Source organism: Scardinius erythrophthalmus (genome assembly GCF_964197995.2).
Source record: "Scardinius erythrophthalmus genome assembly, chromosome: 2".
Classification (NCBI taxonomy): domain Eukaryota; kingdom Metazoa; phylum Chordata; class Actinopteri; order Cypriniformes; family Leuciscidae; genus Scardinius; species Scardinius erythrophthalmus.
This window is the reverse complement of record NC_138222.1, coordinates 44,657,594-44,685,110: the sequence shown is the minus strand read 5'-3', so window position 1 is coordinate 44,685,110 and position 27,517 is coordinate 44,657,594. Positions and strand designations below refer to the sequence as shown.

Genomic DNA, 27,517 nt, shown 5'->3' with positions numbered 1-27,517 from the left:
GAGAGTGTGGGACAGAGACGGATATTTAGGATTCAGCTCTCGCGCGTCCCGACTCCCGGTCTTGCAATGGGATGTACGTTAAGTGCCGAGGAGCGCGCGGCTCTGGACCGGAGCAGAGCCATCGAGAAAAACCTGAAGGAAGACGGATTAAGCGCAGCCAGAGAAGTCAAATTACTGCTGCTGGGTAAGTCGTGATGTTTCAGTGGCCGATTTGCAATGAGTGCATTGAATAAGGATGCTGCAGGTAAGTGTGTGTGTGAGACAGCACTGATACAGCCTGTGTCTCCGCAGGCGGAGGGGAGTCGGGGAAGAGCACCATCGTCAAACAGATGAAGTAAGTGCGTTTTTTTTAACATACTCAGTGATTTTGGGCCTTTTTTGGGCGGTTAAGGGTTGGGATCTGTTTGTCTCGCGCTGTTCATTGTGTGGTAGTGCTGAAACACAAGCTTACCCCCCCCCCCCCCCCCCCCCCAAGAGACAACGCCGTGAGTGAGGGAGTGAGTGAGTGTTAGTCTCATGTGTGCAGTGAAGCTTGAGAGTGCGCGTGTGCCTTGTCGTTGTTTTTGCCGTCCTGGGCTCCAAAGATCCTTAATGTTTCACGGTTTTGTCATTGCATTTAATCTGGGACCGGTTTTTGTGTGTTATTCCATGTTATGCATTAGGGCCTTGTGTTCATTTTGCCCTCTGTGTGTGCTTGAGAGAGAGAGAGAGAGAGAGAGAGTTTGTGTGTGTGTGTGTGTGTGTGTGTGAGGCATTAGAATCTTTCTCTGTATTAATCTTAATGGGTTGCTTTTAGTGCTTGATCCCTGCAGTCTCGTTTAGCGTTATCCGCCCATTAAACGGATTTACCGGGACTATGTCACCTAACCTTACATTTTCATAACTACAGATGCACATACATATACATACACAGTCATTGCATTTTTCACCAAATGCATTGTTTTATTAAATACCTAGTTAAATAAAATACAATTTTACAGATATCATGGCATGCACCAGCATCATTGCACAGGTTTTATTTCTAAGCACACACAACTAAATCTCAGAGCTTCAATATATTTTGAGGTTATAAATACACTAGTTGCATTTTAACTTCTTTATTACAGCTATGCAGTTATCGCATAGTTACAGTTTAACTTGTGGTTTAAAATAATAAAGTGACCAACAACTTGTGCTACGCAACCTGTGGAAGCGCAAAACAGATTATTGCATAATCTCTAATCATACTAATTTTGCCACCACATATCCCAGTCATACAGATATATGCGCAGTATTGTGTTGGTTCTGTTGACCTGTCGTGTTTGTATGGTGCGTGTGTGTCTATAATGGCTTTTCTCTGTTGTGTGTTTGCGTCAGGATTATCCATGAAGATGGGTTCTCCGGAGATGATGTAAAGCAGTTTAAACCTGTGGTCTATAGCAACACCCTTCAGAGTCTTGCCGCCATCTTGAAAGCTATGGAAACTCTTGGTATAGAGTATGCAAACAAAGACAGAAATGTATGTATATACGCACATGCAGCACACACTCTTGTGAACTGACTTTAGAACTACACAGAGATAATGGAGCGCAAGTGGTGTGATAGAAGAAGATTACAGTAAATATTCAGATATATATTTATTCAGATAAATATTCCTAACATTTTCAAAGCAATTACTGAATCTAAAAGTTGTTCAAACCTCTTTATTCTTAATAATAGAATTGTATTGATACACCAATACAGGAAAACAGAACACAACAGTTAATGTACCTACTGTTAATGTACCTGTGCACGCTTGTTTTGATTTGCAGTGTTCTTTAATGTTTGCATTGGATTTTCCTGGTGATTGACCTCACCTTGTATTACCCAAACCCTCCTTCTTACATGATGCACTGAGTTACAGTGACACCTAGTGCATGAAATTAGGAAAAATCATTGTGCTTGCCAAAGCAGTGCACATTCAGTGGGTGTCCCTCTACACACTTATATGCATTAAACAGGATGTTTTTAACCTTTTGCATATGTTTATAGGCGGATGCTAAGATGGTGTTTGATGTGGTCAGTCGAATGGAAGACACAGAGCCATACTCAACAGAACTACTGGCTGCCATGATACATCTTTGGACTGATGCTGGAACTCAAGCTTGCTTTGGCCGTTCTCGAGAGTATCAGCTTAATGACTCCGCCCAATAGTGAGTCCCTCTGTTATACACACACAAATGCAATGAGATGGTGCAATGAGCATGTCACTGTCAGGTGTAATGTTCAACACCCTATATATCATAATACGTATGCACATGGACGCTCTGTGTTTCAGTTACCTAGACAGTTTGCAGCGCATTGGCTCTCCAGATTACCTCCCCACTGAACAGGATATTCTCCGAACCAGAGTCAAAACTACTGGCATCGTTGAGACAAATTTTTCCTTCAAGAACCTTAACTTTAGGTATCTATTAAGTTATGCATTTCTTGTGAATTACATGTATTATTTATTGTGAATTTAAAAATAAGATTTTAAGATTTTTCTGCACCTCCTAAAAAGGTACAAACTCATATCTGCATAATATTAGTAAATATATAGAGCTGAACCTCAGGTGGTTCATCAGTACATATATGTATTGTCATATCACCCAGCCCTAAAACTGCTTAGTGTAAATTATAAGACATTATAAACCTGTTAATAAGAGTTTCTGCAAAGCTGCATTGAAACATTTGACTTTACTCATATCTTTAAATTCTACGTTTTTTTTTTTTTTTTTTACATTTTAATAATAAAAAAAATAATACGGGGAATATTTTGTTGAATAAAAAATAGCACTCAGATGTTAAGTCTTTATAATTGTCCTCAAAGTCTATTTGTGAAAATGACATAAGGAATTGGAAAATTAAGATTTCTTTTCATCCTCTTTTAGATGGGACTATGGGACAAATCTTTGGTCGACCTATTTTGTTTCTTAACATGCATTATGAGTTTGGACTTGATTTGATAGTGTTTTGTGTGTGTGCACACATGCGTGTACATGGCTTCACATGTGTCCTGAAAGTGTGTGATGTTCCGTCCCCAGGCTGTTTGATGTGGGGGGACAGAGATCAGAGAGGAAAAAATGGATTCACTGCTTTGAGGATGTGACAGCCATTATCTTCTGTGTGGCACTGAGTGGATACGACCAAATGCTCCATGAAGACGAGACCACGGTGAACTACTACACTCAGATCATTTAGACAGCTTGCATATTATTCACATTATGACATTTAATGGTAAATTAACTTTAGGTTCTCTAAAACAATCCCTTGACGGTCAACCTAAAATTGATTTGAATCACTGAAGAATCCTACTGTTTTTACCCACCATATCTATGTTTAATAAAAATATAAATTGTATTGATTGATTTATTTATGCTAATTATTCAGTTCCAAAAATGCAAATATGTTTGATTCAGTGTCTTCTCTCTCTTCTCTGCAGAACCGTATGCATGAGTCTCTTATGCTCTTTGACTCTATATGTAACAATAAGTTCTTTGTTGACACGTCCATCATCCTTTTCCTCAATAAGAAGGACCTTTTTGCAATAAAGATTGTAAAATCTCCCCTGAATATCTGCTTCCCAGAATACACAGGTACAACAACCATGCACAAATCTATACAAGAAATGTACAGATATGAAAAAGGCTTGAAAACTCTGTTTATCAACCGTGTCTTCATCTTTCCGACAGGCCCAAATACATTCGAAGCCGCGGCTACGTATGTACAAGGTCAGTTTGAAAGCAAGAATCGCTCTCCTAATAAAGAGATCTACTGTCATCTAACCTGCGCTACAGACACAGGAAACATCCAAGTGGTCTTTGATGCTGTTACTGACATCATCATCGCCAATAACCTGCGTGGCTGTGGCCTCTACTGAGCTCCGACTCCACTTGTTGCCCTTCGAAATGGTAACAAGCGACTGAACTGACACCCCTGTGACATTGGCCAAGGCACTCCCTTATTTCATTTCACTCTGTCAATTTTTGTCTTTTGTTCAGAATACGTATCCCTTATTTTCTTTTGTAGTTCGTCAGTCCATTGCTGGAGTAAATAACGTATGGGTGTGCATGTATAGTGTAAAATGAGTGTTCGGCCGGGCATAGATGCTTTAAGCATGAGTGCATGTGTGTGAGTGTCAGTCACAACGAGTGAGAGTGTTTGTCAGGTGATAACACACAAAGGTTGTCTGCTGTGTAAGAGACTTCCAAGTGCTGACATGATCCTAAACTAAACCCTGAAAGGATCTGTGGCTCTTGTAGGCTTTTCTTAAGATCCAGAAATGTCTGTGACTGAGAGCGAGATGTAAGGTGAATCATTTAGCAGAGCCGAATGTCATTTCAGAAACTGATTGTTGTCCAGGGGCAGCTCTTAAGCCAAAGTTGTTTGAGACCTGGCATCGCCCCCTATTGGGTCTCTGCTCACTGGCTTCAGGCTGTGACATAAAATGCCTTTCAGCGAATGAAGCCTCTTACAAAGTGTGATGTTGACAACATTCTCACTCAACATGAGCACAAATAGTTCAAAATCTGTTCATTTCTGTATAAATTATTCTGTAGTTTATTTATTTATATAATTATAAGCGCATGTATTTACATATTTTGTATCGCCCCACACTTTGTGCACCCTATCAATGTCGGGCTATGAATACAAACGAACTAGCTTGCAGACTTTAGATGGAGAACAGCGTAAATATTAAGACTGTAATTCAGACTCATATATAACTGAATTACTGAACGAATGAGCTATCGCTTATTTTTATCTCTCTCTCTCTCTTCAACTGATGACGTAATGACGTGTGAGAGTGTGTACAGATGCGTGTGTGATGCATGCACACTCTTTATTCAACCATGACCTGTTACTTAACCCAGATTTCTTTTCCCGTTTCCCTCCTCTTTTTCTCCGCTGTGGATGATTTTATTTTTTTTTTTTTTGTTTGGTGCACTGAATGTTCTCCTTTACTCCCTTGGGGTAAAACTGCACTGTACTGCTGGGTTTAGTCTTCTGACCGACCAATGAAATGTTTACATTAAAAAAGAAAACACTTTAGCACCAATAACTGGCTGTGCATTGATTTGTTTGTCCCTCCCTTGACGTGGTTCGTGTATTTTAACCTGCAGTTATCAATAATTATAATTACAGTACAGTAGTAACATAAATATATCAATTAACACCAGTGTGACAGAGTTCATCCCCTAAAGTACTTTTGGGAACCAAATAAGAATGTCCTGGGGACATTTTTTAGGCTCTTTTTGTAACCAAAACTAAGCTTCCCAGAACTTTACCGGGAGGTTTATTTCCCAAAACGTTCTGGTAACCAAAATTGTTTGCTGGGATGCCTGGCTTTCCTTTTATATTTGTTTAATGCCCACATGACTACAGAATGTGATCCCAAGTTCATCCATCAGCGCGCTCACACTCTTCATATGACGTTCACACGTGATAGTGACGCACGAACGAGCGATTCCATTTCCAGACAGATTTTTCCAAGAAAGCATCATACGTTCGTTGAAATTAAGGTGGGAAAATGGACCCGTGTGACTGTTCTAAAAGTAAGTACATAATCCAAATATAAATAGTATTTAATCTAAGTAATTATAACAAGAAATGCGGTGGCGCGCATGCATCTTCTGGAAATGTAAGACCACTGTCTGTTGTAGATGGATCTTGTAACTGCGGGCAAAACTGCAAATGCACCAACTGCGCGTGCGCACATAGCAAGAAAAGTGAGTCGAATAACTAACGCTTTGGATAATTAAACATCACTTCACCCAGAATTCTGCAGAATTAAATCAATTTTGCCCTTTTCGACCCGGTAGGTTGCGGAACTTGTCCATCTGAATGCAGTAATAAGGGCACGAAGAGCTGCGAGAGCGCGCGCAAGGACAAGGAGAAATCGTGCGACACAAGCTGCTGCAAATGAAAGGCTGTGAAATGCGCTCTGACACTGTGCTCCTTTAACAATAAAAGCAATTCTATCGTGTACTCATGCATTTGTTATGATTATTTATGAGCTAAAATTATGTATTTTGAGTTGTTTCTTATCCACACAGAATGCACTCATGAACACTAAATACACAAGATAGAAAATAACAGCAGGTCTACTAAATGGTAAGAACAGAGCAGCTTGTTGCAAACCTTAGAAAACGAATTAGAAAAATTCTCACAGTTCCTTTCTCTTGCATGGTGTTATGCTGCTTACCAACATTTGAATGCATATAAGGTGTGTGCTTTCTGCGTTAGTAACCTAGACCAAGGGGGTTCAAAAACATTTGATGTCAAGAATGATGATCCCCTTGTGAGGGTCCCCATTCCTAAAATTTAAATGCAGTTTTGTATGTAGGCTATACATTTTCTATTTGACACTGTGTGACAAGACAAAAGTAAAAATACAACCTGACATTTTTTTTCCATGAACATCAACTTTAGATATTTATTAATTATCAATTATTTAAAATTAATTTAATAATAAATCCAAATGAGGATATTTTGTTGTATCACATTATCGAAATCATGTGTTTTCTGACCTTAAAAATAAATAGCTTCAAAATGCCCATAAAATAATGAAAAAAAAGAATACTGGAACTTTTAATAGTGAATAGTAATTTGAGTGACAGTTGGAGGTAAAGGTACAATAAAAAAAAAACATTCTTGGGTGATAACGTAAGTAAGATGCTGAACAAACGCATAAACTGAGACAGGAAATGGTGTTTTAATGTTAAGAACTAACAGTCCTTCATTACTCGTATGTTGTCAGTTAATAACAGTTCGTTTCCAATCAGGATTAAGAGCGTCACATTAGCCACGCCTCTGTAATGTGACGAGCCAATGATATTACCGCACACACTTGTCACGCAGAAGAGCTTGAAGAGCCGCTGTCAAATGACTGACGTGTTTATATTTCATTTGTTTACTAGATCGCGAATTATGTTATAAACGCTTTTGTAGTTTGAGTGTGTAGCAAATGTCTGTATGACATTTCTAGTCGGAAACCACAACAGTATTTTTCATGTTGTCATCATAGCGGCCATCACACGTCTTTGTCTGCGGAAGTAGTTTTTGTTCTCCAGTGTCCCAGTTAAGATAATAACGTTTATTTTTACTTGAATGGACCGTGAATTAAAAGGTATGACGAACTCTTTTATCATTATTATACGTTATAGAGTGCCAAGAATGAATGCACCCTATTTGTAATAGACTGTCCCAGCCAGGGTCAGTGACCGAGCACATGCCGGTCAGTATGTTCGGATTTGGACGCCTCTCCGCAGAGGGGAAAATCGGAATCGCATCGGGGGTTGTTTTTTTCTCAATGCTCATGTCCAGAACATTAATCTCGGAGCGGGTTGACATAGGCATGCGCGCTTCGCTGTTTCGTGTTCAGTTTCTCCTCTTCATCAACTCCCTGCTGCTCCTCGGCTCGCTCTACATCTGGAAACGCGTGGGGAGGCGGCTGTGCGGAACCAGGGGTGCTCCTTCTGTCCCGCAGAGATGTTGGCGTCTTCTTGTCCTGCTCTTTCTCACTCTCGTGCACGGGAGCTACCTGTGCATGTTTTTCCTCGTGGATACTGAGCCACACTGGTTTTCAATTTTGAGTTTTTCCTGTTTGGGGATTTATGTCATCCTGCTGTTCTTCCTGTTTGTTTTTGGCTGCCTAAACCGCCTTCGCAGGCTTCTCTCCCGCAGGCGAGGTGAAGAGGATGCGGTCGCGAGCACATCAGCCAGCCAGACAGTATTGGCACTGATAGTAACTGCAATACTGGCAGTGTATGGGTTGGTAAATGCAGCCCAACCTCCTCGAGTAATTGAGGTGGAGATCCCAGTAGAGAAGCTGCCCGAGTCTTTGAACGGGCTCAGGTTGGTGCTTCTGTCCGACATACATCTGGGACCTACAGTAGGCCGCTCCAAACTGCAGCGCATTGTGACTATGGTGAATGAGCTGAACCCAGGTAATTACATCTTGTATCAGATTAATGTTTGAAATATTAAAGGGAGAGCTCATCCAAAAGTAAAAAAAAGAATATTCAAAATATTCCAACCACATATGATTTTCATTCTTCTGTGAAACAAACGAAGATATTTTGAAGAACGTTGGTAAACAGTTTTGGTTCCTATTGACTTGCATTGTCAATGAAATGAAAGTCAATGGGAACCAAAACTGTATGGTTACCAGTATTCTTCTAAATATCTTCATGTTCAACAGAAGACAGGTTAGGAATCGGAATGAGGGTGAGCAAATGATGACAGAATTTTTCATTTTTGGGTGAATTATCCCTTTAACATGTACCTGACATACCTGACATCTAATTGTACTCTTTGTTGCTGTAGATGTAGTGGTGATTGTCGGTGATCTGACTGACTCTCAGGTGACTCGATTAAGGAGCGCTGCAGAACCCTTGGGACAGATGAGGGCTCGACTGGGCTCCTATTTTGCTACAGGTCAGTCCTTGTGGCTGTATGACATAAAGGGAAATTATCGTTTATATGTAAATAAATGTTTTTGTGCACATTTTCGCTTGCATTTTTCAGGCAATCATGACTACTACACTGCTGATGTTGAAGGCTGGTTTGAGCTCTTGCGCTCAATGGGGATTGAGTCTCTTCACAACAGCAATGTGAAAGTGTTCCGCCCAGAACGGACTCAAGACTGGATTTGCCTTGCCGGCATTGATGACCTTGAGGCCCGCATGTTACGGTTAGTCCACAGTGATATCATCTCAGGCTCATTTGAATGTATGCAAATCTGGTGCATGTGCTTTGCACTTGGGCTCATGTCAGTAGTGTTGTTTTGGTTAAAGATACCCAGGCCATGGCATGGATGTTGAGAAAGCTCTTAGTGGCTGCAGTGCAGAGAGCCCTATTATTCTTCTTGCACATCAGCCTCATGCTGCCAAACAAGCCCTCCAGCAACGGCCAGACATCAGCCTGGTACTCTCAGGTATGTAAATATCAGCAATTTTTTTTTTGAAAATTTAGGAGCATACTGCTTATGTCCTCTACTGACCAATAAAATGCAATTTTGCGTTTGTGTAGGTCACACACACGCTGGTCAGCTGTTCCCCCTCACCATCCTGGCATTCCTGATGAATCCATTTTTCTGTGGACTCTACCGTGTCTCTGAACACACCATGGTCTACGTGACCTCTGGAACCGGTTATTATGGCATTCCAATGAGAATCGCAAGCCGTTCAGAAATCACAAACATTATACTGAAACGTGCTTGAGAGCACTCGCACAGTGCAGGGATCAAACACACATTCTCATCCATACATATTCATTACCTCATCACCCTGCATGCTGTCACACAATTAAACATGCATCGCATAGCAATGCATGTATAATTCTGTGATGCATCAGTCACATATACCAGTCTGTTCAAGTTTGCGCTGATTTGCTTGAGCACAATCTTATTTATTATTCAAATGACACACTTAGCAAGAGGGTTTAGTTGTTTGTAATCTTTTTTTAATGGGTGTGGTATTGTAATTTGTTTGCCAAAACATGCTAGAAATTCAAGCACTTTATTATAAGAATATTCACGTTCCAAAGTGCCAGTTTTTTTTTAATTACTTTGTATGTATTTGTACCGTTTCACCCTTTTAATTACAGACCATTTCACACACTTACAGCAAAGCATCAGCCTCAGAATTTATCTTTTCTACTTCTTTTATCCAGTAAAAAAGCCTTCATATTACAAACATGTTTTTATATATTTGCAAATGTACTTACTGAATAGAAAACCATCAACACTTGTGCAGTGAAAAAATAAAAGATAGAAAATATATTTGCAACTGAAGATACTGTATTTAATTTAAATGTAGAAATTTTGATAAGCAATGCATGCACAAACAATACACTTTCAGTTTTATAATTTTATTTTCCTCAAAACAAAACAACAAAAACTTTAAGATCCTAGCAAACAAGTCTATTTCTCCGGTGGAGGAGCTTTTCTCTTCACAGCCCTGGCCAGCGCTTGCTGTACCACAGGATAGAGTTTGTGACAGCCGTCCAGGCAGGTTCTCACAGCATCAGTCAGTGTGTCTTCCCGCATCTCCCCGTCCGCATTCAGACCAGACACTTGATTCAGATTGGGAAGCAGAGCAACGGTGACGCATCCCCGATTCTCCCCGTATCCCTCCTGCCAGCTCCCACACTCCTCTGAATGTGATGGGTCAACGAGGCACGTGTTTCCATTCTGTCGCAGCGAACAACCCAACACCACATCATACATTTCAATACCGCCATCCGCCAGGGCCATAGAGGCGCAGGTCACCGCATGTGCAAGAATCGAGCCGTCATTCTCCAGAACGATGACATTAACCTCAATCTGCGAGCGTGGGTATCTGTGGAGGCAAACTCCTGGCTGCAAACTCTCGAGCAGAGTCGCGGACAGGTCTCGTTCCTCGCTGCCTTGGATCCAGGCACCCCGTTTCAAACAGGAAAACGGCGCGAGCCTGAAGTCGCAAATGAGGCGACCGGTTTTCATGTCTGTTTCGTCCTTACGTTCAATCTCTCTCGGTCCGTACACCGAGCATATGATCTTGGTGTTTCCAGCCTCGAGGTACGCAGAGCCCTTCGCCTGGCTGACCAGCCCGCAGCGCGCAAACACTGGCCGCACGTCTCCATTCCCTCGGACGCCCTGTCTACTGCTGGCCTCGGGGACTTTGTCTGGGGAAAGAAAAAGCAGCGGGGACTGCGACTCCTCCGGTCCACGGATACGTCTTGTGTCAAACGGCATTTTCAATAAACCCACGTGTTTATTGAAACACAACTTTTCAGGAGCGAAACCGTGCAGTTCTTGTTCTATGGATCAACTGTATGGGACAGGACACTGCTGGTTTTGCTCTACCGCCATCTGTCGCATAGGCGTGACATGACGCACAGCGGGATTTCGAGATTGTGGGTTGAGGTGTGGGTTGTTTCATTTCAAAGTTATATTTTGTTGCACAATGCACATAGTTCACATTTTCAAACACCGCCTCACACACATATGTAACAACACTGAGTTTGTTTGTTAAGTTCTATTTCTTTGATTTGTTTAAATAGTTTAAATTGATAAATTGATAGCTTCATATAAATTGATAGCTTCATATTTCTAGATTTTTTTAATCCGAATTATAGTATGCAGTGAATAAGTGTTATTTAATTTCTTTAAAAAAGAAAGAAATAGGCTAAATAACGCGAAAAAGGCCACAGTCAGTCACACAAACAAACTCACGCGCCTCAAGTGAGCGCTGCAAATGAATATTTGCTCAAAGCAAAGGGTTCGAACAGGGTCGCAAGACGAGCACTAATTGAATTTAGCCGCAGTGTTTCTCGTTAGAAAATAACACCGTCCTGACGGGAATTCCTGCTGTTCTAGACTAAAAGCAGCTCTCGTTTGATAAGGCAGTTGCTGTAGTCACTCCTGTGTGAAATCAGAAGCACATTCCTCTTAACATGCATCCGTAGAGGAGACATCATTTAGACTCGGAACCCACCGTTTCAAACGTTAGCAAGGCTTTACAATATTTCTCACCTTGGGATGACATTTTTAAGGGGGTCTTACTTGGGACAGCCTCACTCGCTATAGCCTACTAAATAGCGGTTTTACCGCAGACAAGTGCGGATGCATTGGACTCATAACGCTCCATTATTACAGAGAGAAGGTTCTTGCATTGTTTTTGTCTTTACATACTGAGCATGGAGGAACTGGCCCGGGAGAGTATTCGCAGCATCAGTCTGCTATCCAAACCTGCACGGGGTTCGGACGTCCCGCGGCTGGGCTCATTTGGGGCCATTTTCATCATGCTTAAATCTGCCCTCGGCGCGGGACTCCTTAACTTTCCATGGGCTTTTGAAAAGGCCGGCGGCGTGAGCACAGCCATCAGTGTGGAGATGGTGCGTTAACATTCCGACTAATAAGACTCATTTTGGCTACTTTAGGGCAATAGCACAGGTATGATCCTAAAAACAAACAAAAACACCCTGTCAGCTAAACCAACTGAGTGACCAGTTAAGACCAACAAACAAGCTAAGGCTGGTTTGTCATAGTTTTGTCCATAGCAAAGAGCAAAGTGGAATTGATATTTGTTTCATCTTAATTTTAGATTAAGATTTAATATAAAGATTACTTTATATTAAAGCATGTGTTACATATTCTTAAAGCACTGATAACGTGCCCTATATTATGGTTTCTTCTTTGAGAATTCTGTAGGCTATTTTTCAGTCAATCATCTTTTGAGATGTACAAATGCATAGTTTATATTCTGTCTGTATCTTTCACATTAGAGTGAGAATGTGATGCTGTTATTCACAATGTGCCACTAATGAAATGGAAGGCGGTAGGTATTTTAGAAAAAAAAAAGGTCTTTAATGTTCATGCAACCCTTTAGCAAAGAAAGAACCCACGTAAAGCCTTACCCACGTAAAGTGCTAATGTGGATACAGCTGAAAAAGAATGTGTAGATTGTGGGGTTTAAAGCAATTTAACATCTTTCTCCCTTTCTCAGGTGTCTCTGGTATTTCTGATAAGTGGGTTGGTCATTCTTGGCTATGCCTCGTCAATCAGTCGGCAGAACACGTATCACGATGTGGTGCGAGAGGTGTGCGGACAGCGGATCGGTCATCTGTGCGAGATCTGCTTTGTTTTCAACCTCTTCATGATCTCTGTGGCCTTTTTGGTGGTTGTGCAGGATCAGCTGGATAAATGTGAGTTGTATGTGTGTGGTTCAATATGAGTCATTTTGTTTCAGTGTGAGGAACTGTAACAGACAAATGTGTATATATACACATGACAATGAAACAAAGAGATATTTTTCCCCTTGTTTGTGTGTTTCAGTGTGTCTGTCTCTGTATGAGACAGTGACGGGAAACACAGAAGGAGAGATGCCATATCATTGGTACACAGATCACCGTTTTGCACTCTTTCTCATGTGCTTCATTATCGTCCTTCCACTCTCTGTTCCCAAAGAGATCGGCATCCAGAAATACACCAGGTGCGTTGAAAGCTGACACATAAATCTGTGACTACATAAATATTTTTATACCATATAATACCATCAGCAAACACAGGTCTGAGTGAGAAGGACTGCATAGCTCCTTTACTCTTCCACTTCTGAGCTGCTGTATCTATCATTATCTCTGATCTCTTAACGTTTCTTAATTGCCAGTGTAATGGGAACTCTGGCTGCTACATACCTGAGTGTAGCTGTAATTGCAAAGTATTATTTAAAAGATGAGCACACAGCAGACCTCACACCAGTGGACAGTCAAGGGTGAGTTTAGTTATATGTGCATGTTTGCCGTTAAGTTGTGTGCATTGTTCATATCAGTGGTTTATTTTGGTTCTTGTGTTTGTAACAGATTGGACTCACTGGCCTCCATGTTCAGTGTGGTTCCCACCATCTGTTTTGGTTTCCAGGTCAGATTCTATTTATTTCTTTACATCACTGGTGCACTATTTGCAACTTTCTCTGTTGTACTTTTGACCATTACGATTGCTCAAAGCTCACAAACTGTAATCATTATTTATATTACAGTGTCATGAAGCTTGTATTGCAATCTACAGCAGCATGGAAAACAAAAATATTACACATTGGGTTTTCATCTCAGTCACATCTATGATTTTCTGCCTGCTTATTTATACTCTCACAGGTGAGTCAAATCACTTTAATCTATGATATGCACATATTTGTAGAGCATTAGTTACCTGTATTATTATAATAAATATTTTCCAGTGAGTTTTTGTCTTAAACTGAGAGACTGACACTTGGTTGTAATATGGCAGGTGTGTTTGGTTTTCTTACATTTGGACGGGAAGTAGCCTCAGATATCCTGATGTCATATCCTGGAAATGATGTAGTGATGATTATTGCTAGGCTGCTGTTTGGGATTTCGATCATCACCATCTATCCTATAATTTTGCTTTTGGGAAGGTACTGTAAACCACAAATAAATGTGCATAGCTCACTGCACACACACACACACACACACACACACACACACACACACACACACTGTGTATACACACTCATGTGTCAATGTCTTGTTCACAGGTCAGTGATTCTAACACAAATATTGCGCTTTTGGGAAAGACGGGCCATAATGACGTCTGTGTTTGAGAGTCGGTGCCGTCTGATACTAACACTTCTCTGGATCACTGTGACTCTTCTCATCGCCATCTGTGTACCAGACATGAGTGAGGTCATCAGCGTAATCGGGGGAATTAGTGCCTTCTTTATATTTATCTTTCCTGGTGAGACACTCAATGGAACAATCACAATCTCACCAACTCACAAGCATGCACACATACTCTAGTCTCTACCATTCAATAGTTTGGGGTTGGGAAGATTTCGTAATGTTTTTGAAATGATGCTCACCAAGGCTGCATGTATTGAATAAAAAAATCAGTAAAAACTGTAATATTGTGAAATATTATTACAATTTAAAATAACCTTTCTATTTAAATGTATTTTAAAATGTAATTTACTCCTGTGATGGCAAAGCTGAATTTTCAGCATCATTACTTCAGTCTTCAGTGTCACATGATCCTTCAGAAATCATCCTGATACACTGATTTGTAGCTCAAGAAACATATCTTTATTCTTTATATCATCAATGTCAATAATATTGAGGTTATTGAATATTTTTAAGGAAACCACAGATTCTTTGATGAATTGAAAGCATTTATTTGAAATAGAAGTCACAAATAGACCATGAAATGGCATTGACCAAGCTGACCTTTTGCAGGACTGTGCCTCATTTTTGCCATGCAGACAGAACCTATAAATCCCAGGATGAGGTGCGTAACATCTATGTTGTCTTATGTGTAAAGAAACCAGAGGAAACAGACAGGAAAATGAAATTGATGACTACATTACTTTTCATCATATATTGATGGCACTTCTAAGCATTGATTTAAATCACTTTCTCTTTCTTATACACTTTCCCTCTATCATTCTGTTTGTTTCTTTCAGAATCTTCTTGACAGGTTGGGGTGTGGTGACTGTCTTTACTGGAGCTTTTATCTTTGGCCAGAGCACAACTATAGCTGTTATGGAGTTGATGCACAAGTTTTAATCTTCTTCATCATCATAATTTGCAATATCATTGCCTCAGAAAAATGTCTATACATTTGATTGATGGATGATAAACATTATGATACTTCAAACTGAGGATGAGTGGCAACTACGTACTTTTAGAAGAAAATGTCTCCACAGTACTGTTAACTGCTGTTTTATTTATTTATTTTTTTGTGGCTAAGACAATGCACAGGAGGATTTTTGCTTTTATGCTGTATTTATTACATTGTGTAGGTTTGGACAAGAACATTTTTTTTTTCAAATGCATTATATGGAATGACTGTAAACTATTTGGATAATAATGGAGAGTATGAATGCTAATGTTCAACACAGTAATTCTTTATTTGTAATAACTTATTAAAGTGAATTAACATTTTGTCTAAATGTGAGTGAAATTGAATAAACTGAAGATAAAAACACATTTTAATTGTCTCAGGGTGATAGACCTATCGTAGGCTACTGTACTCAAGAGTTTAAAAAAATAGGCTTTCAAAATAGGTTTAAATGTGTGTCAAGTTTCATAGGACAAAAGGATGGTTGAATAATGGTGGTAAGAAAAGGAAATCAGTGGGTGCGGTAAGAAAACTGATATGACTCCGAAACACATGAGGTCACATGACTAGGAACCGGAAGTAACCTTAGCCGTTGTTGCTGAACTCTGTTTCAAGCGCAGCGCTGAACCCTCTTAACCTATTTCGAGGAAAACGGGTACAATAAATGCTTCCATAATTGTTGATCCATGTTGCTTATACGAACCGATTGACAGCCGTATGACTCTCTCATGGATGCCGTGTGTTGATAGCGTCTGAGGGTGAAGTGGTAGTTATTGATTGAATTAGCAGGTTAGCCGAGCTCCATCATGACAGTGGCGGTGTTTTTCGGCTGTACGTTCATCGCTTTCGGCCCGGCCATCAGTTTGTTTCTGTTTACAATCGCCCGGGACCCGCTGCGTGTGATCTTCCTCATAGCAGGGTGAGTATCAGGGCAGATGTGCGGCTTTGTGTGGCTAAAAGTCCCGTGATATACAGCACTTCATCTGGGCTGAGAACTGCCCTTCACTTCTGCTGCTGTAGTGAAATCACTAGGATCTCAAGCTTATTTAAAATACTATTAAATCATGACAAACTCACGCATTTTTGAATGAATGAATGAAGAAGTTTCGAAATCTTAAGATATTTAAAGGAATAGTTCACACACACACACACACACACACACACACAAAAACACTACTGTTCAAAAGTTTGGGGTTTAATTTTTATAGAAATTAATGCTTTTATTCAGCACTAAATTGATCCAAATATTTCACATTTTACTGTATTTGTGATAAAATAAATGCATCCTTGTGTTGTGAGCACTTCTTTCAGAAACATCGTACCGACCCCAAACTCTTGAACTTTAGCATGTGGAACAATTTTAGAGATCATTTGTGGCTGTGCTGCTCCTTTAAGAGCGCTAACAAGCAGTGGAATGGGGAAGCCCTACAGCGTTTGTAAGATGATTGTGTTTGTTTTAGGGCGTTCTTCTGGCTGGTGTCTTTGCTGCTGTCCTCTCTTGTGTGGTTCATCACAGTTCAGATCAGCAACAAGAACAGTGCCACTCAGCAGAGAGGGCTGCTCATTTTTGGAGTCGTGCTGTCTGTTTTGCTTCAGGAGACTTTCAGATATGGTTACTACAGATTGCTGAAGTAAGAATTATCCATCCATTTTGCTTGTTTGAAAGGAGATGCATAATCAATAAGCCTAAATATAGCAGCATATCGTGTTCTTGAGCATTAACTGCATTGATATAACATTTAAGTGGCATGGCTGTGTTTTGTGTTCATTTATATGCTAGTTTACACATCAACGCAAACAAAATTCACCTTTAGGTATACGCATTTGAATGTACAGTCTTTCTCTTCTGTGGGAATGGAAGCAAATATATTGATGACTCATGTTGCACTAGATAGATTTTTGTCCAATCAAATGCTCTCTAGAATGAAAATGTCCCTCCCCTGCAACTCACCAAGAAGTGGTGAATCATGGTTCATGGCTATGACATAACTAAACATAATAGCTTTTCTCGGAAAAAAACAAAACCTTCCAAAAAAAAAGAAAAAAGAAGAGAAAAGCGGTATTCAAAAGTTTGGGGTCAGTATTTAAAAAATTTAAAGAAGCCTGTTATGCTCACCAAGCTTTAATCAAAAATACACTAAAAAGAGTGATATTCTGAAATACTATTATAATTTAAAATAACTTAAAAATGCGTTTTTTTCCCCTTTGATTGCAAAGCTGAGTTTTCATAGTCATTACAGTGCGTGCAGATTTATTAGGCACGTTGATTTTCTGATCATATTTATTTTCCAGTCTCATTTTACTAATTTAAAACCACAAAAATCTTACTATTAATTTTGTATTTAATCATTTATAATTGTTCATGAAGGCTGGAAATGTAAAATGCCTTATAGTCTGGTGTGCGTAATTATTAGGTACGTTTTCTTTTACAGATGAAATAAGCCAAAAATTTCACTCAGACTGAAAAGTCCAAAATTATTTTTTATAAGGTCCCATATTGTCAAAACTGAAATTTCCTGGCTTTTTTCATGATAACAGAGGTCTAGGGGCTATGAAACTACCATATAAGTTTCAAAACAGTCGATCCACAGACAAATGCACACAGCCTGCATAAGTAGCTGTGCCTTTTCTCAAGCCGTTATGACTTCCGTATAAACGTGACGTCAGAACTACTCAGTCTCCACCCCGAGCACTGCCGACTGTCAGGAAACTACATTGCACAGGCTTCCGAATATAAGATAGAGAGAACAATGGCTAATGTTTATTTATTTAGAAACGCCACAGCAATTTAGTTCAACCATAAGTTGCAAGTGACTGCTTCGTCAGTCAGGCTCAGTTCAATGCCGGTTTTTCAAAGAAGCTTCTCCTCAAAGATGCTGCAGTCCTTATAGTTCATAGTTTTACAAGTTTACCTTGGGCGTCAATTGCAGCATATGTTCTCGTGTTCTGTGGGCATCCTTGCACATTAAGTACACCCTTTACAGAAAAAAGTAACATTGTAAAAGAAATTGTAACACGTCAACTTACTGTTTTAGAAGGAAAGCAATAGTTGCATAGCTTACTGCATTCGGTGACTGTCTGCTAATGTTACATATTATAAAGCAGTTAAGTGTTTCAAAATCAATGTATAAATAGCTATTAACGTACATATTTTGGAGATTTAAATCGGATTTGACAAAAAAAAAAAGTCTGAGTTTGTCTACAGACAAATTAATTTACAGTTTAAATTAGCGTTAACGTTAAATCTGTGTGCAGCATTGATGTAATGGTAATTATAATACTCTTACAATAACGCCGAGGTGGTTGTTTGTCTCCTGTCGTCGCCGATTCGGGGTCTGAATCCGGCTCGAGCGTATAAGGCCGGATAACATTTCCCTCAGCAACGTCCATCATTACAGGTGTTTTATTTACCTTGCTTGTGAGCATCAACATGCCACAGCAGGCTACAGCACACATGACCCTAGTTACCTGTGGTTGGCCTGGCCGTGCGTCACTCAGAAAACAACAGGCCAATCAGAAGAGAGGCTCATGAATATTAATTAGACGGGCCAAAATCGACCTGTTCTAGCAGAGCTTCTGAGAAAGGAGCTATAAAAATATATTGGGATGGTTTTTGGTACTTATACCGCAAATATATATTCTTAATGACATCACAACCTAAAATAAAACTTCAGAAAGGTGTACAATATGGGACCTTTAAATGCCCAATACTAGAAAATTTCAAGTTAAGGCATGACCATTGGACAGTGAAATGCTCATTGGGTCAGCAGGGTCAGACAAAAACAGGTGGAGAAGAAAAGACACATGTTAACTGCAAAAGAATTAAGTGTGAAAGCATCAGGAACCCTTTAGTCTCCAGCGCCGCCATTTTCCAGAACTTCAACCTACCTGGAGTCTCCAGAAGTGCAAGGTGTCAGGATCTCAGAGACTTGGGTTAGGTAAAGAATCCTAAAAAATGACCCCCACTTAATAAGAATCACAAGCTGAAGTGTAGTAAAATACACGAAGACTTTATATAGGCTTTATAAAGATTGAGAGTGACTCTTGAAGGACCGGCACTACATCCTCTTGTACCACTGTTTGAAGAATTCATCTTCCAGAATCTGGCAGTAAGTTTTGGGTGTCAGTTTTTTACAAAGAAGAACTCCCAAAACTTGGTGGCGCTGGAGACTAAAGGGTTCCTGATGCTTTCACACTTAATTCTTTTGCAGTTAACATGTGTCTTTTCTTCTCCACCTGTTTTTGTCTGACCCTGCTGACCCAATGAGCATTTCACTGTCCAATGGTCATGCCTTAACTGCAATTTCTACTATTGCATCCTTCTCATGGGCATTTAATACGTTAAATCTCTTTTTTGGCTTATTTTATCTGTAAAAGAAAACGTGCCTAATAATTATGCACACCCAGCCTTCATGAACAATTATAAATCACTTATAAATGATTTAATACAAAATTAATAGTAGTTATAAAGATTAATGTGGTTTGAAATTGGTAATATGTGACTGGGAAAAAAATATGATCAGAAAATCAACGTGCCTAATAATTCTGCACGTACTGTACATCAGTCTTATGTGTCACGTGATCTTTCAGAAATCATTCTAATATGCTGGTTTGATGCTCAAGAAACATTTCTTATTATTATCAATATTTTTGTTGAAACCATGATGCATGTTTTTAGGACAATTTGATTGATAAAATTCAAAAGAACGGTGTTTATTTTTATTTTTTTAATGAAAGGATTAACTTCTTTAAAAAAGTCCTCGTCAGGTTTCATGGAGTCTTTAAATAGCTAAAAGATTACGTCAGTGATTCACATTGGCATTCAGTGTTGGTGTTGTGTAGGAGGGTGGTTGTTAATATTTGTTATCGTATCTCTCAGGAAAGCAAATGAAGGGCTGTTGACGCTCAGTCAGGAGGACACAATGCCCATCTCCATGCGGCAGCTAGCTTATGGTAAACATCCATCACGTGCCTCTCCTAGTAGTGCAATAAACAGCCGATGTTTGTTTAACTGTGCGTGTCACTGGTTTGCAGTATCAGGTCTGGGCTTTGGCTTCATGAGTGGTGCGTTCTCTATGATCAACATACTCTCGGACTCCTTGGGTCCAGGAACTGTCGGTATTCATGGTGACCCTCAGCATTACTTCATATCCTCAGGTAATGAGATGGCAGTTTGTGATTAAACCCAGAGAATCATATCAGACGTTCATGATGTGCTTTTCCTCCTCAGCCTTTATGACACTGGCCATTATCTTGCTGCACATGTTCTGGGGGGTTGTTTTCTTCGAGGCGTGCGAGCGACAGAGATGGTGGGCTCTTGGAGCTGTGGTCATCAGTCATCTTGTAGTATCATGCCTGGTAAGTCAACACACATCATACAGTAAAATTTTTAAATATTTCAAAATATTTTCTTGAAGTATCCCCTGAGATTTTAAGTCAATATTTCAATAATTCAACGTCACATTCGCATGTTCATGGTTTTCTGACGTTGGTTAAAGGGATAGTTCACTTTGAAATAAAATTTTGGTATGTTTTAGCTCACCTCAAGGGCATCCAAGATGTAGGTGTCTTTTTTTCCGCAGTAGTTTCAATTTTGATATTTTTAGGTCAAACCGTTTTTGTCTGTCAGTCGTATAATGCAGGTCTATGGTCACTGTCTCAAAGAGCATGCACAGAGTCCAAATTAAAACAATTCCCCGTCGTCCAAATTAAACAATTCCCCATTGCAAGCACACATTGATGGCCTAAGACACGAAACAAGCGGTTTGTGTGAGAAAACGAACAGTATTTATATCGTTTTTACCTCTTTTACACAGCCATGTCCAAGTGATCTGAGGGCGCTAGCGCATCCTGGTGTGTGATGTGTACGCAGACTGGTGCATAGAAATATACACTAGATGTCGCCTTTAAGACATTCGTTCCAATGAACTGCCGTAGACATCTAGTGTATAAGAGGTAAAAACGATATAAATACTGTTCGTTTTCTCACACAAACCACTCGTGTGTACTTACGATGGGGAATTGTTTAATTTGGACGATGGGGAATTTTTTAATTTGGGTGACCATAGACCTGCATTATATGACTGACAGACAAAAACGGGTTGACCTAAAAATATCCAAATTTAAACTACTGCGGAAAAAAAGACACCTACATCTTGGATGCCCTTGAGGTAAGCTAAAACATACCAAAATTTTATTTCAAAGTGAACTATCCCTTTAATGGTCACATGACATGCAAGTTAACATAAAACTTTTTTAGCTAGTGTTGTGTGTGTGTGGATTATTTGTTTTATTATAGTTTAATAATTTATTAGCTTTTATTTTAGTTTTCATGTTCATTTTAGTTACATTTTGTTTTTTATTTTTTTTATAAATATTGCTATGTAGGTTCAATTTTTGTTTATTTTAGTTTTAGTTAATTTTAGCTTTTTAGTTAATTTAGTTTATTGCCAAGGCAACATTTCTACATTTATTTTCAACTAATATATATTTATTTATTTAAATTAACTGAGATGTTTTAATTTTAGTTAACGATAATAACCCTGTTTTGATTTTAAAATTGTTTATGTATAGGGCTGCACATATATAGTTGTTTATTATTAATATTATATTGTTTTCATTGTTATTATAAAAATATATAAGACATAAATATTACGGTTGTAATTACAATTGTCCTGTAAAATAAAAAATATATATTTCATAAATATAGACCTATTCATTTTTTACACTGCAAATTACAATGCTAATATACCATATTAATAATAATATTTTTTCTAATTGTGTGAATGTCTAAAGAAAGTAGCACACATTGCATGCCCGAAATGCATGTTATTAAACTTACTGCACATACAGAGATGTAGTTGGTGAGAAGCAGCATTTACTGAAGCTGAAAACACTGTAAGCTGCACGTTTAACACAGTGCCGCTCTTCAATCTGAAACATGCGGCGCAACAGACTATATACTTATCTAAATCGCAGTCTTTGATTTTATACTTGCACCAAACTATGTCACCATTTCAGTTTATTTCAATTAGTAGTGCAAGTGCAGCCACATTTACTTATAATATAATTTTACATTTGATTCAATTATTAGCTTTCATCAACTTACGAAACCCCATTTGGGAAACCCTGCATTAAGGCCCGTTCACACCAAGGACGATAACTATAAAGATAACGATAAAGATATAATTCTAAAAATCGTTCTCCATATTAAAGAATAACAGAGTTCACACCACAACTATAACGATAAAGATATGAGGAACGATATCGTTGGGATCACTTTCAGAACGATTTTTTTCCAGCTGTCAAACGATAAAACACTGACAGTCAATCAGAATCTATTCTAATTTAAAGGTCTCGCGCATTTAAAATGGGGCGGGCGCGCGCGTGCTTAGAATAAAAAGACCGTTATCGGTCGTTTGTGTGGACGCATATATAGTTATCATTATCGTTATCTTTATAGTTATCGTGCTTGATGTGAACAGGCCTTTACTCAGAGAATAGCAACAAACACGACTAATACTGACTCTATGATCACAAGTGCATCATGTGAGACATTGGTTCTTTTTTCTCCACCCCCACAGACATTTGTGAACCCACACTATCAAGGCAGTCTGATCCCGACCTACATCATACTGTCTGTCATGGCGGCCTGGGCGTACTTATGCGCTGGAGGATCTTTGAGGAACCTCAAACTCTGCCTTACCTGTAAAGATAAAGACTTCCTGCTGGCCAATCACAGGCCCAGATAACCCATCAACTACAAACAGGACTTTCTCCAAAGACCGGCTCACTGAGCCAGTTGGCCGACGACACGGCCGGCAGCCCTGGACTCTGGGAGGCTTATGGTCTAGGTAGTTGGTTGCCGAGTAACAGGAATTTCAGATCAGTCTTCAGATCTTGCACTTTCTGTAATTACCTCCTCTTTTGTTTTCTGTTCTGTACCTCATGTTCTGTGTGTGTGAGAGAGACACTGAAACCATGTAAAAGACTGAGATTGTGTGTGTGTTTTATACTAAAGAATTATGTCTAGAGCTGCTTTCATATGTGATTCTTTCCTCTGTAGCAGATTTTAAATGAGGTCTTGTATAGGTTTGGCATTTAAATAGTGTACTTGTCAGGGTTTCTCCTTTGTATTTTATGTTTAACTGTCCAATTAGGTTCAAATCATCTGCTAATATCATGTCATGAGTCTTAGAACAGATCTCGAATTCTCTGGAGTGTGGCGTTGTGCTGTCCTTTTAATTCTTTAATCTTGTCTTTTAAAATATCCTCCTCAACCCTCCCTAGGGCAGCAGTTTAATTTTCCCGTGTATCGCCATCCCAGTGGTACTTAAATGCATTTAAATTGCTTGGGCTTGAATGAGCAATGCAGTGACCACGCTTCAATAAAACCACTACTCTACAGGAAGCTCGAATGATTTTAAAACCTAAGTGGGGTCAGTACAGTGGTATCGGTTTAGATGCTTTTATTGGACTCATATGCTTTTAGTTTCCTTTTAAGACATATGACATTTTCATTCATAATAAAGTAGGTTGAGCTTGAATCCATTGTAATTGTATTCTTTCTTTCATGTGCATTTTGTTCTGAATTAAAAAAAAAAAGATTCCCCCATGCTGGGCGTATTTATAAAGAAGCTGGGAATTCATTCCTGATGTATCAAATCATGATTTAACCCCGAATCTCATACAAGATTGAGTTCGAAAAAGGTTTAATTTGAGCGCTAAATTTCTGAAATTACGATTAGAACAAAATACGAGCTAGAGCGGTTTTCATAAGGCCGCATTTATTTGAATGGGTAAAAACAGTAATATTGTGAAATATTACAATCTTAAAAAACGGTTTTCTATATTTTAAAATGGAATTTATTCCCTGTGATGGCAAAGCTGAATCAAGCGTTACTCCAGTCTTCAGTGTCACGTGATCCTTCAGAAATCATTCTCTGCATGCTGATTTGGCGCTCAAGAAACAGTTCTATGTATGTGTTGGAAATGGTTGTGCTGAAAATTTTTGTGGAAATTATGAAACTTTTTTCAAGATTCTTTGATAAATAGAACTCAAAAGAACAGCATTTATAAAAAAAAAACCTGTAACAAAAGATTTGTCATGTTTGATCAATTTAATGCATCCTTGTTGAATAAAAGTATCAAATAAAAAAACCTTACTGACCTTACATTTTTTTTCTTCCCTTATTTAAATGTTTTAATTTGTGACCAATAATATATCAAAAATGCAGTTTCAGATTCAAACATTTATTGCATCTGACATAAGAAATCTGGTGTAGGCGATTCAAAAAAATTCAAATAAATACAGATACTCATGTAAAACAATTTCCTAATGAAGCATTATACACAATGTACAATATTTTTCTTTTTTGTCATTCTATACATTTTTTTTTTTTTTAAATAAAAACACTTTCATGCAGAATATCCTGAAAAAAAGGCAGAGCCAAAAAATGAATAGTGGCGAAAGACTGTGCTTTAAAGTAAAGAGAAAGAATATACAATCAACACACGTGCGCGTGTGTACATGTGTGTAAACAGATTGTGCGGCCCACCCAAGCTTTGCTTAATCGCTAAGAAGTAAAAGGTGAAATAAAACCACTTGATTATGTGTTTAAGATGTATATGTAATCGTAAAAATTATAAAAGCCTGCACCGAATACTAAACTGAGTCCTAACAGTGTACACTGTGTTTATGTGTGCACTTAAGGTCAGTAATCTGTGTCAGACCCCTCTGCATTGTCCACGTTGCGGGACAGCATGTAGTTGTCCATGTCGATAGAACGGCAGTTATTAATAGCATAACGCAGCCGCTCCGCCATGACGGGTTGGCTAGAGTAAGGTGGGAGGCGGAGCTGGAAGAAGCACGTCTGAGAGGTGGGAAGACTGTCGTACGGCTGAAAGAGAGCAGAGACGAACGTTAGTACATAATCTCAAATGCCTGTTCATCCATAAAAACACGACAACGTTCTTACCCGGTCCACCTTCATGATCTGGAACCTCTGGGATATATCAGCAGTGTTAGCTGGCAGACGTGAGCGTCCCGAGACGAAGCGCATGAAGAGCACTCTCTCCTCATTGGAGAACTCCTCCAGTGTCTGCCAGAACCACTGGACCAGCTGCTGCTGCTCATCCACCTCCCGGTACCGGACCACCTTCTTCAGAACCTCCACGCTGATCTCCGGCAGCCCGCAGACCATCTGCTCCAGCTGCCGCGCTGTTAGTAAGGAAAGCAAGGGGACAGGCACGATCCAGGACATGCCCTCTCGCACCGCCCCCACCTACCGCGCCAAACAAGAGACGAATAACGGGATCAGCTGACAAGACATTTCTAGGTGTAGATACACTCCCACATATTTGAGGAAAGCATACACCCGTTTTGACTTCAACACACCTGGCGATCGATTTCATGCAGGCGATACTCAATGGCACGCTCTACATACTCCTTCCTATTAAAAAAGGTCAGTGGTATGCTGTTTCCTCCAGGGATGATGGGAACCATTTTCCCATCAGCACTTTGGCCAACAAATGAATCCAGTGGAATCATCTATTAAAAAAGGGGGAAAAAAACTTTATTTATAGAAACTATAAATACTATTATAAATATTACAAGTATAATAATAATAAAAATAATATTTGATTAAAATTATCATCATTAAAATTATTCAATTCCATATTTTTTAACAACTGAATGTTCTAACTTTTTATTAAAGGGTTTAAACTTTTTATTACTGCTGAATTTGTGAGACTTTTCTAGTAATTTGAGTTTAAAGGGTTTTAAAATATGTTTGCTTATAATTTTGTTCTACCTGATAAAATATATTACATCTTGAAATACTGGAAATATTTATATTCGTTGTAAATATTTCCATGTCTTTGTAAAATTTCAGCTATTTTTCATGACTTTTCCAGGTTTTCCAAGGCTGTGGGAATTCTAGTTCTTAAATAAAAATCCAATTTGTTGAGAGAACAAATTAAAATAAGAAATATGATTTCAGCTTACATAAGCTTTAAAATAAACTAAATGAAATATAAACCAATATTTAGTAGTCATTTTAGTTAGACTGAGCACATGTCCCCTATGAGAAACAAGACTGTAAAAACGAGTATTTTGTGAGCGTCCACTCCACCTCATGGAAGTTCTGCTCTGTGATGCCGCTGTCCTCCAGGTGCAAGATGCTGTTGAGTGTCTGTACGTAGAGCAGATCCACTTCCTCCAGATCCTCGAGGGTGAGAGGAATACAGCACAGCTGCTTCCACACCATTGGAGCGAGATGCAGGTCTAGAGGCTTCTTCGTGCGGATGGCCACTCCCATCAGAATACCCAGAAACTTGAACTGCAGCAGGTGCTCTTCCAGACAGGCTGAGGGATTTAACAAGAACCTGAGGACACACAAAGTTCAAGACGACCTGATCAGCTTATTAGTTTAGTGGAATACATTATTCAGACATTGGTCTGTGGCCACTCACCGGTCTCGGTTGTAGCCCACCTCTGCTGAAGCGTTGGGAGAAGGGATAAGAAGGTCCACCACTCCTGTCTCCAGCTCCTATACAGAACAACATGCCACAATTAAACACTCTTCATTTTGAATAGAGTGCTGTTGATAGATTTTTAAAAAATGATCGCACATTTGTTAGAGTTTTTTTTGTATTGTAGTACATGTTTTCACATTGAATCTTCAAATAATGTAGAAACAGTTTAATATGGCATCTTTTTACTAAATACTATGAATAAAGGCCAGTATCACTAGTTCAGTATCATCGTGTTTCCATTACCCTTCAAATTGCGCAAAATTAAAGTGTGAATTGAAAATATATTAGTTTCGCCAAAAATCCCATATACCACAAAAAAGTTATGATGCTCGCATGAGGTGGTTTTTCAGGCTATTCGAAAAAGGAATATTTCGTAAAACTGCAATGGAAACAGTTTTTTCACATTTAGAGGTCACATGGCATACGTAACAGTCAATCATTCTTTAAAGGGTTAGTTCACCCAAAAATGAAAATTATGTCATTAATGACTCACCCTCATGTCGTTCCAAGCCCGTAAGTACAACACAGACGCGCTACGCAAAAACACTACGTGAACTCACTTGAGGCCCAGAGAGAAGGAAATGAATAGTGGAATAAAGTCGTTATTTTTGTTTACTTTTTGCGCACAAAAAGTATTCTCATCGCTTTATAAACTTAAGATTGAGCCACTGATGTCACATGGACTACTTTGATGATGTCTGTATTGCCTTTCTGGACATGGACAGTATGCCGTCCATTGACTTTCAATGGAGGAACAGAAAGCTCTCGGACTAAATCTAAAATATCTTAAACTGTGTTCCGAAGATGAACGGAGGTCTTACGGGCTTGGAACGACATGAGGGTGAGTCATTAATGACATAATTTTCATTT

General features: G+C 39.1%; 7 protein-coding genes across 16 annotated transcripts in view; 5 read left to right on the top strand and 2 right to left on the bottom strand.

Moving 5' to 3' along the window:
* Positions 1 to 66: 66 nt before the first annotated feature.
* gnao1b (guanine nucleotide binding protein (G protein), alpha activating activity polypeptide O, b) lies at positions 67 to 5,054 on the top strand (the record flags this gene model as incomplete). Its single annotated transcript, XM_081350167.1, has 8 exons — positions 67 to 184; positions 292 to 334; positions 1,357 to 1,498; positions 2,011 to 2,171; positions 2,297 to 2,425; positions 3,045 to 3,174; positions 3,443 to 3,596; positions 3,693 to 5,054. The coding sequence occupies 8 exons, from the start codon at positions 67 to 69 to the stop codon at positions 3,878 to 3,880; spliced, it is 1,065 nt and encodes a 354-aa protein (XP_081206293.1). The 3' UTR covers positions 3,881 to 5,054.
* Positions 5,055 to 5,424: 370 nt separating this feature from the next.
* On the top strand, positions 5,425 to 5,978 carry mtbl (metallothionein-B-like). The gene is made up of 3 exons (XM_081358988.1): positions 5,425 to 5,552; positions 5,661 to 5,726; positions 5,820 to 5,978. The coding sequence occupies exons 1-3, from the start codon at positions 5,528 to 5,530 to the stop codon at positions 5,921 to 5,923; spliced, it is 195 nt and encodes a 64-aa protein (XP_081215114.1). The 5' UTR covers positions 5,425 to 5,527; the 3' UTR covers positions 5,924 to 5,978.
* An 863-nt stretch (positions 5,979 to 6,841) lies between these two features.
* On the top strand, positions 6,842 to 9,630 carry tmppe (transmembrane protein with metallophosphoesterase domain). Its single transcript, XM_081358756.1, has 5 exons — positions 6,842 to 7,946; positions 8,326 to 8,436; positions 8,527 to 8,692; positions 8,796 to 8,935; positions 9,031 to 9,630. Exons 1-5 carry the CDS (start codon positions 7,178 to 7,180, stop codon positions 9,219 to 9,221), a joined length of 1,377 nt encoding a protein of 458 aa, XP_081214882.1. The 5' UTR covers positions 6,842 to 7,177; the 3' UTR covers positions 9,222 to 9,630.
* Positions 9,631 to 9,774: 144 nt separating this feature from the next.
* On the bottom strand, positions 9,775 to 10,900 carry exosc6 (exosome component 6). Its single transcript, XM_081358757.1, has one exon. The coding sequence runs from the start codon at positions 10,733 to 10,735 to the stop codon at positions 9,923 to 9,925; it is 813 nt and encodes a 270-aa protein (XP_081214883.1). The 5' UTR covers positions 10,736 to 10,900; the 3' UTR covers positions 9,775 to 9,922.
* Positions 10,411 to 15,561, top strand: slc38a8b (solute carrier family 38 member 8b). 2 transcript variants are annotated; one of them, XM_081358755.1, is made up of 10 exons: positions 10,411 to 10,906; positions 12,489 to 12,687; positions 12,818 to 12,974; positions 13,149 to 13,253; positions 13,342 to 13,399; positions 13,518 to 13,632; positions 13,766 to 13,913; positions 14,034 to 14,233; positions 14,728 to 14,779; positions 14,955 to 15,561. In XM_081358755.1, the coding sequence occupies exons 1-10, from the start codon at positions 10,871 to 10,873 to the stop codon at positions 15,055 to 15,057; spliced, it is 1,173 nt and encodes a 390-aa protein (XP_081214881.1). In that variant the 5' UTR covers positions 10,411 to 10,870; the 3' UTR covers positions 15,058 to 15,561. The 2 variants fall into 2 exon arrangements, with proteins under 2 accessions (XP_081214881.1, XP_081214880.1); XM_081358754.1 differs by lacking the exon at positions 10,411 to 10,906 and adding an exon at positions 11,469 to 11,877.
* A 28-nt stretch (positions 15,562 to 15,589) lies between these two features.
* Positions 15,590 to 24,284, top strand: aph1b (APH1B gamma secretase subunit). 2 transcript variants are annotated; one of them, XM_081359223.1, is made up of 6 exons: positions 15,590 to 16,031; positions 16,573 to 16,743; positions 19,992 to 20,065; positions 20,147 to 20,269; positions 20,343 to 20,470; positions 22,696 to 24,284. In XM_081359223.1, the coding sequence occupies exons 1-6, from the start codon at positions 15,919 to 15,921 to the stop codon at positions 22,861 to 22,863; spliced, it is 777 nt and encodes a 258-aa protein (XP_081215349.1). In that variant the 5' UTR covers positions 15,590 to 15,918; the 3' UTR covers positions 22,864 to 24,284. The 2 variants fall into 2 exon arrangements, with proteins under 2 accessions (XP_081215349.1, XP_081215350.1); XM_081359224.1 differs by lacking the exon at positions 16,573 to 16,743 and having other exon boundaries at positions 15,677 to 16,031; positions 22,696 to 24,282.
* The window catches only part of herc1 (HECT and RLD domain containing E3 ubiquitin protein ligase family member 1), a 47,668-nt gene continuing 44,366 nt past the window's right edge, over positions 24,216 to 27,517 (bottom strand). For 5 of the 8 annotated variants that reach the window (XM_081359216.1, XM_081359220.1, XM_081359217.1 and 2 more), the window contains exons 74-78: positions 26,585 to 26,661; positions 26,245 to 26,497; positions 25,509 to 25,661; positions 25,090 to 25,395; positions 24,217 to 25,011 (exon numbers count right to left, since the gene is read on the bottom strand). In XM_081359216.1, the coding sequence (XP_081215342.1) occupies positions 24,826 to 25,011; positions 25,090 to 25,395; positions 25,509 to 25,661; positions 26,245 to 26,497; positions 26,585 to 26,661 (975 nt within the window). In that variant the 3' untranslated portion in view covers positions 24,217 to 24,825. Of the gene's footprint in view, positions 25,012 to 25,089; positions 25,396 to 25,508; positions 25,662 to 26,244; positions 26,498 to 26,584; positions 26,662 to 27,517 lie in introns of all 8 variants that reach the window. The other 3 variants (XM_081359215.1, XM_081359219.1, XM_081359218.1) reach the window with 1 other exon arrangement.

Bases quoted from the DNA above. Each gene is read 5' to 3' on its own strand.
- mtbl (XM_081358988.1), top strand. From the start codon at position 5,528: ATGGACCCGTGTGACTGTTCTAAAA. The intron at 5,553-5,660 runs GTAAGTACATAA...TGTCTGTTGTAG, and splicing joins CCCGTGTGACTGTTCTAAAA to ATGGATCTTGTAACTGCGGG. The intron at 5,727-5,819 runs GTGAGTCGAATA...TCGACCCGGTAG, and splicing joins GTGCGCACATAGCAAGAAAA to GTTGCGGAACTTGTCCATCT.
- tmppe (XM_081358756.1), top strand. From the start codon at position 7,178: ATGCACCCTATTTGTAATAGACTGTCCCAGCCAGGGTCAGTGACCGAG. The intron at 8,437-8,526 runs GTCAGTCCTTGT...TGCATTTTTCAG, and splicing joins GGGCTCCTATTTTGCTACAG to GCAATCATGACTACTACACT. The intron at 8,693-8,795 runs GTTAGTCCACAG...TTTTGGTTAAAG, and splicing joins CTTGAGGCCCGCATGTTACG to ATACCCAGGCCATGGCATGG.
- exosc6 (XM_081358757.1), bottom strand. From the start codon at position 10,735: ATGCCGTTTGACACAAGACGTATCCGTGGACCGGAGGAGTCGCAGTCC.
- slc38a8b (XM_081358754.1), top strand. From the start codon at position 11,680: ATGGAGGAACTGGCCCGGGAGAGTATTCGCAGCATCAGTCTGCTATCC. The intron at 13,914-14,033 runs GTACTGTAAACC...TCTTGTTCACAG, and splicing joins ATAATTTTGCTTTTGGGAAG to GTCAGTGATTCTAACACAAA. The intron at 14,780-14,954 runs GTGCGTAACATC...TGTTTCTTTCAG, and splicing joins CCTATAAATCCCAGGATGAG to AATCTTCTTGACAGGTTGGG.
- aph1b (XM_081359223.1), top strand. From the start codon at position 15,919: ATGACAGTGGCGGTGTTTTTCGGCTGTACGTTCATCGCTTTCGGCCCG. The intron at 20,270-20,342 runs GTAATGAGATGG...TTTCCTCCTCAG, and splicing joins GCATTACTTCATATCCTCAG to CCTTTATGACACTGGCCATT. The intron at 20,471-22,695 runs GTAAGTCAACAC...CCACCCCCACAG, and splicing joins ATCTTGTAGTATCATGCCTG to ACATTTGTGAACCCACACTA.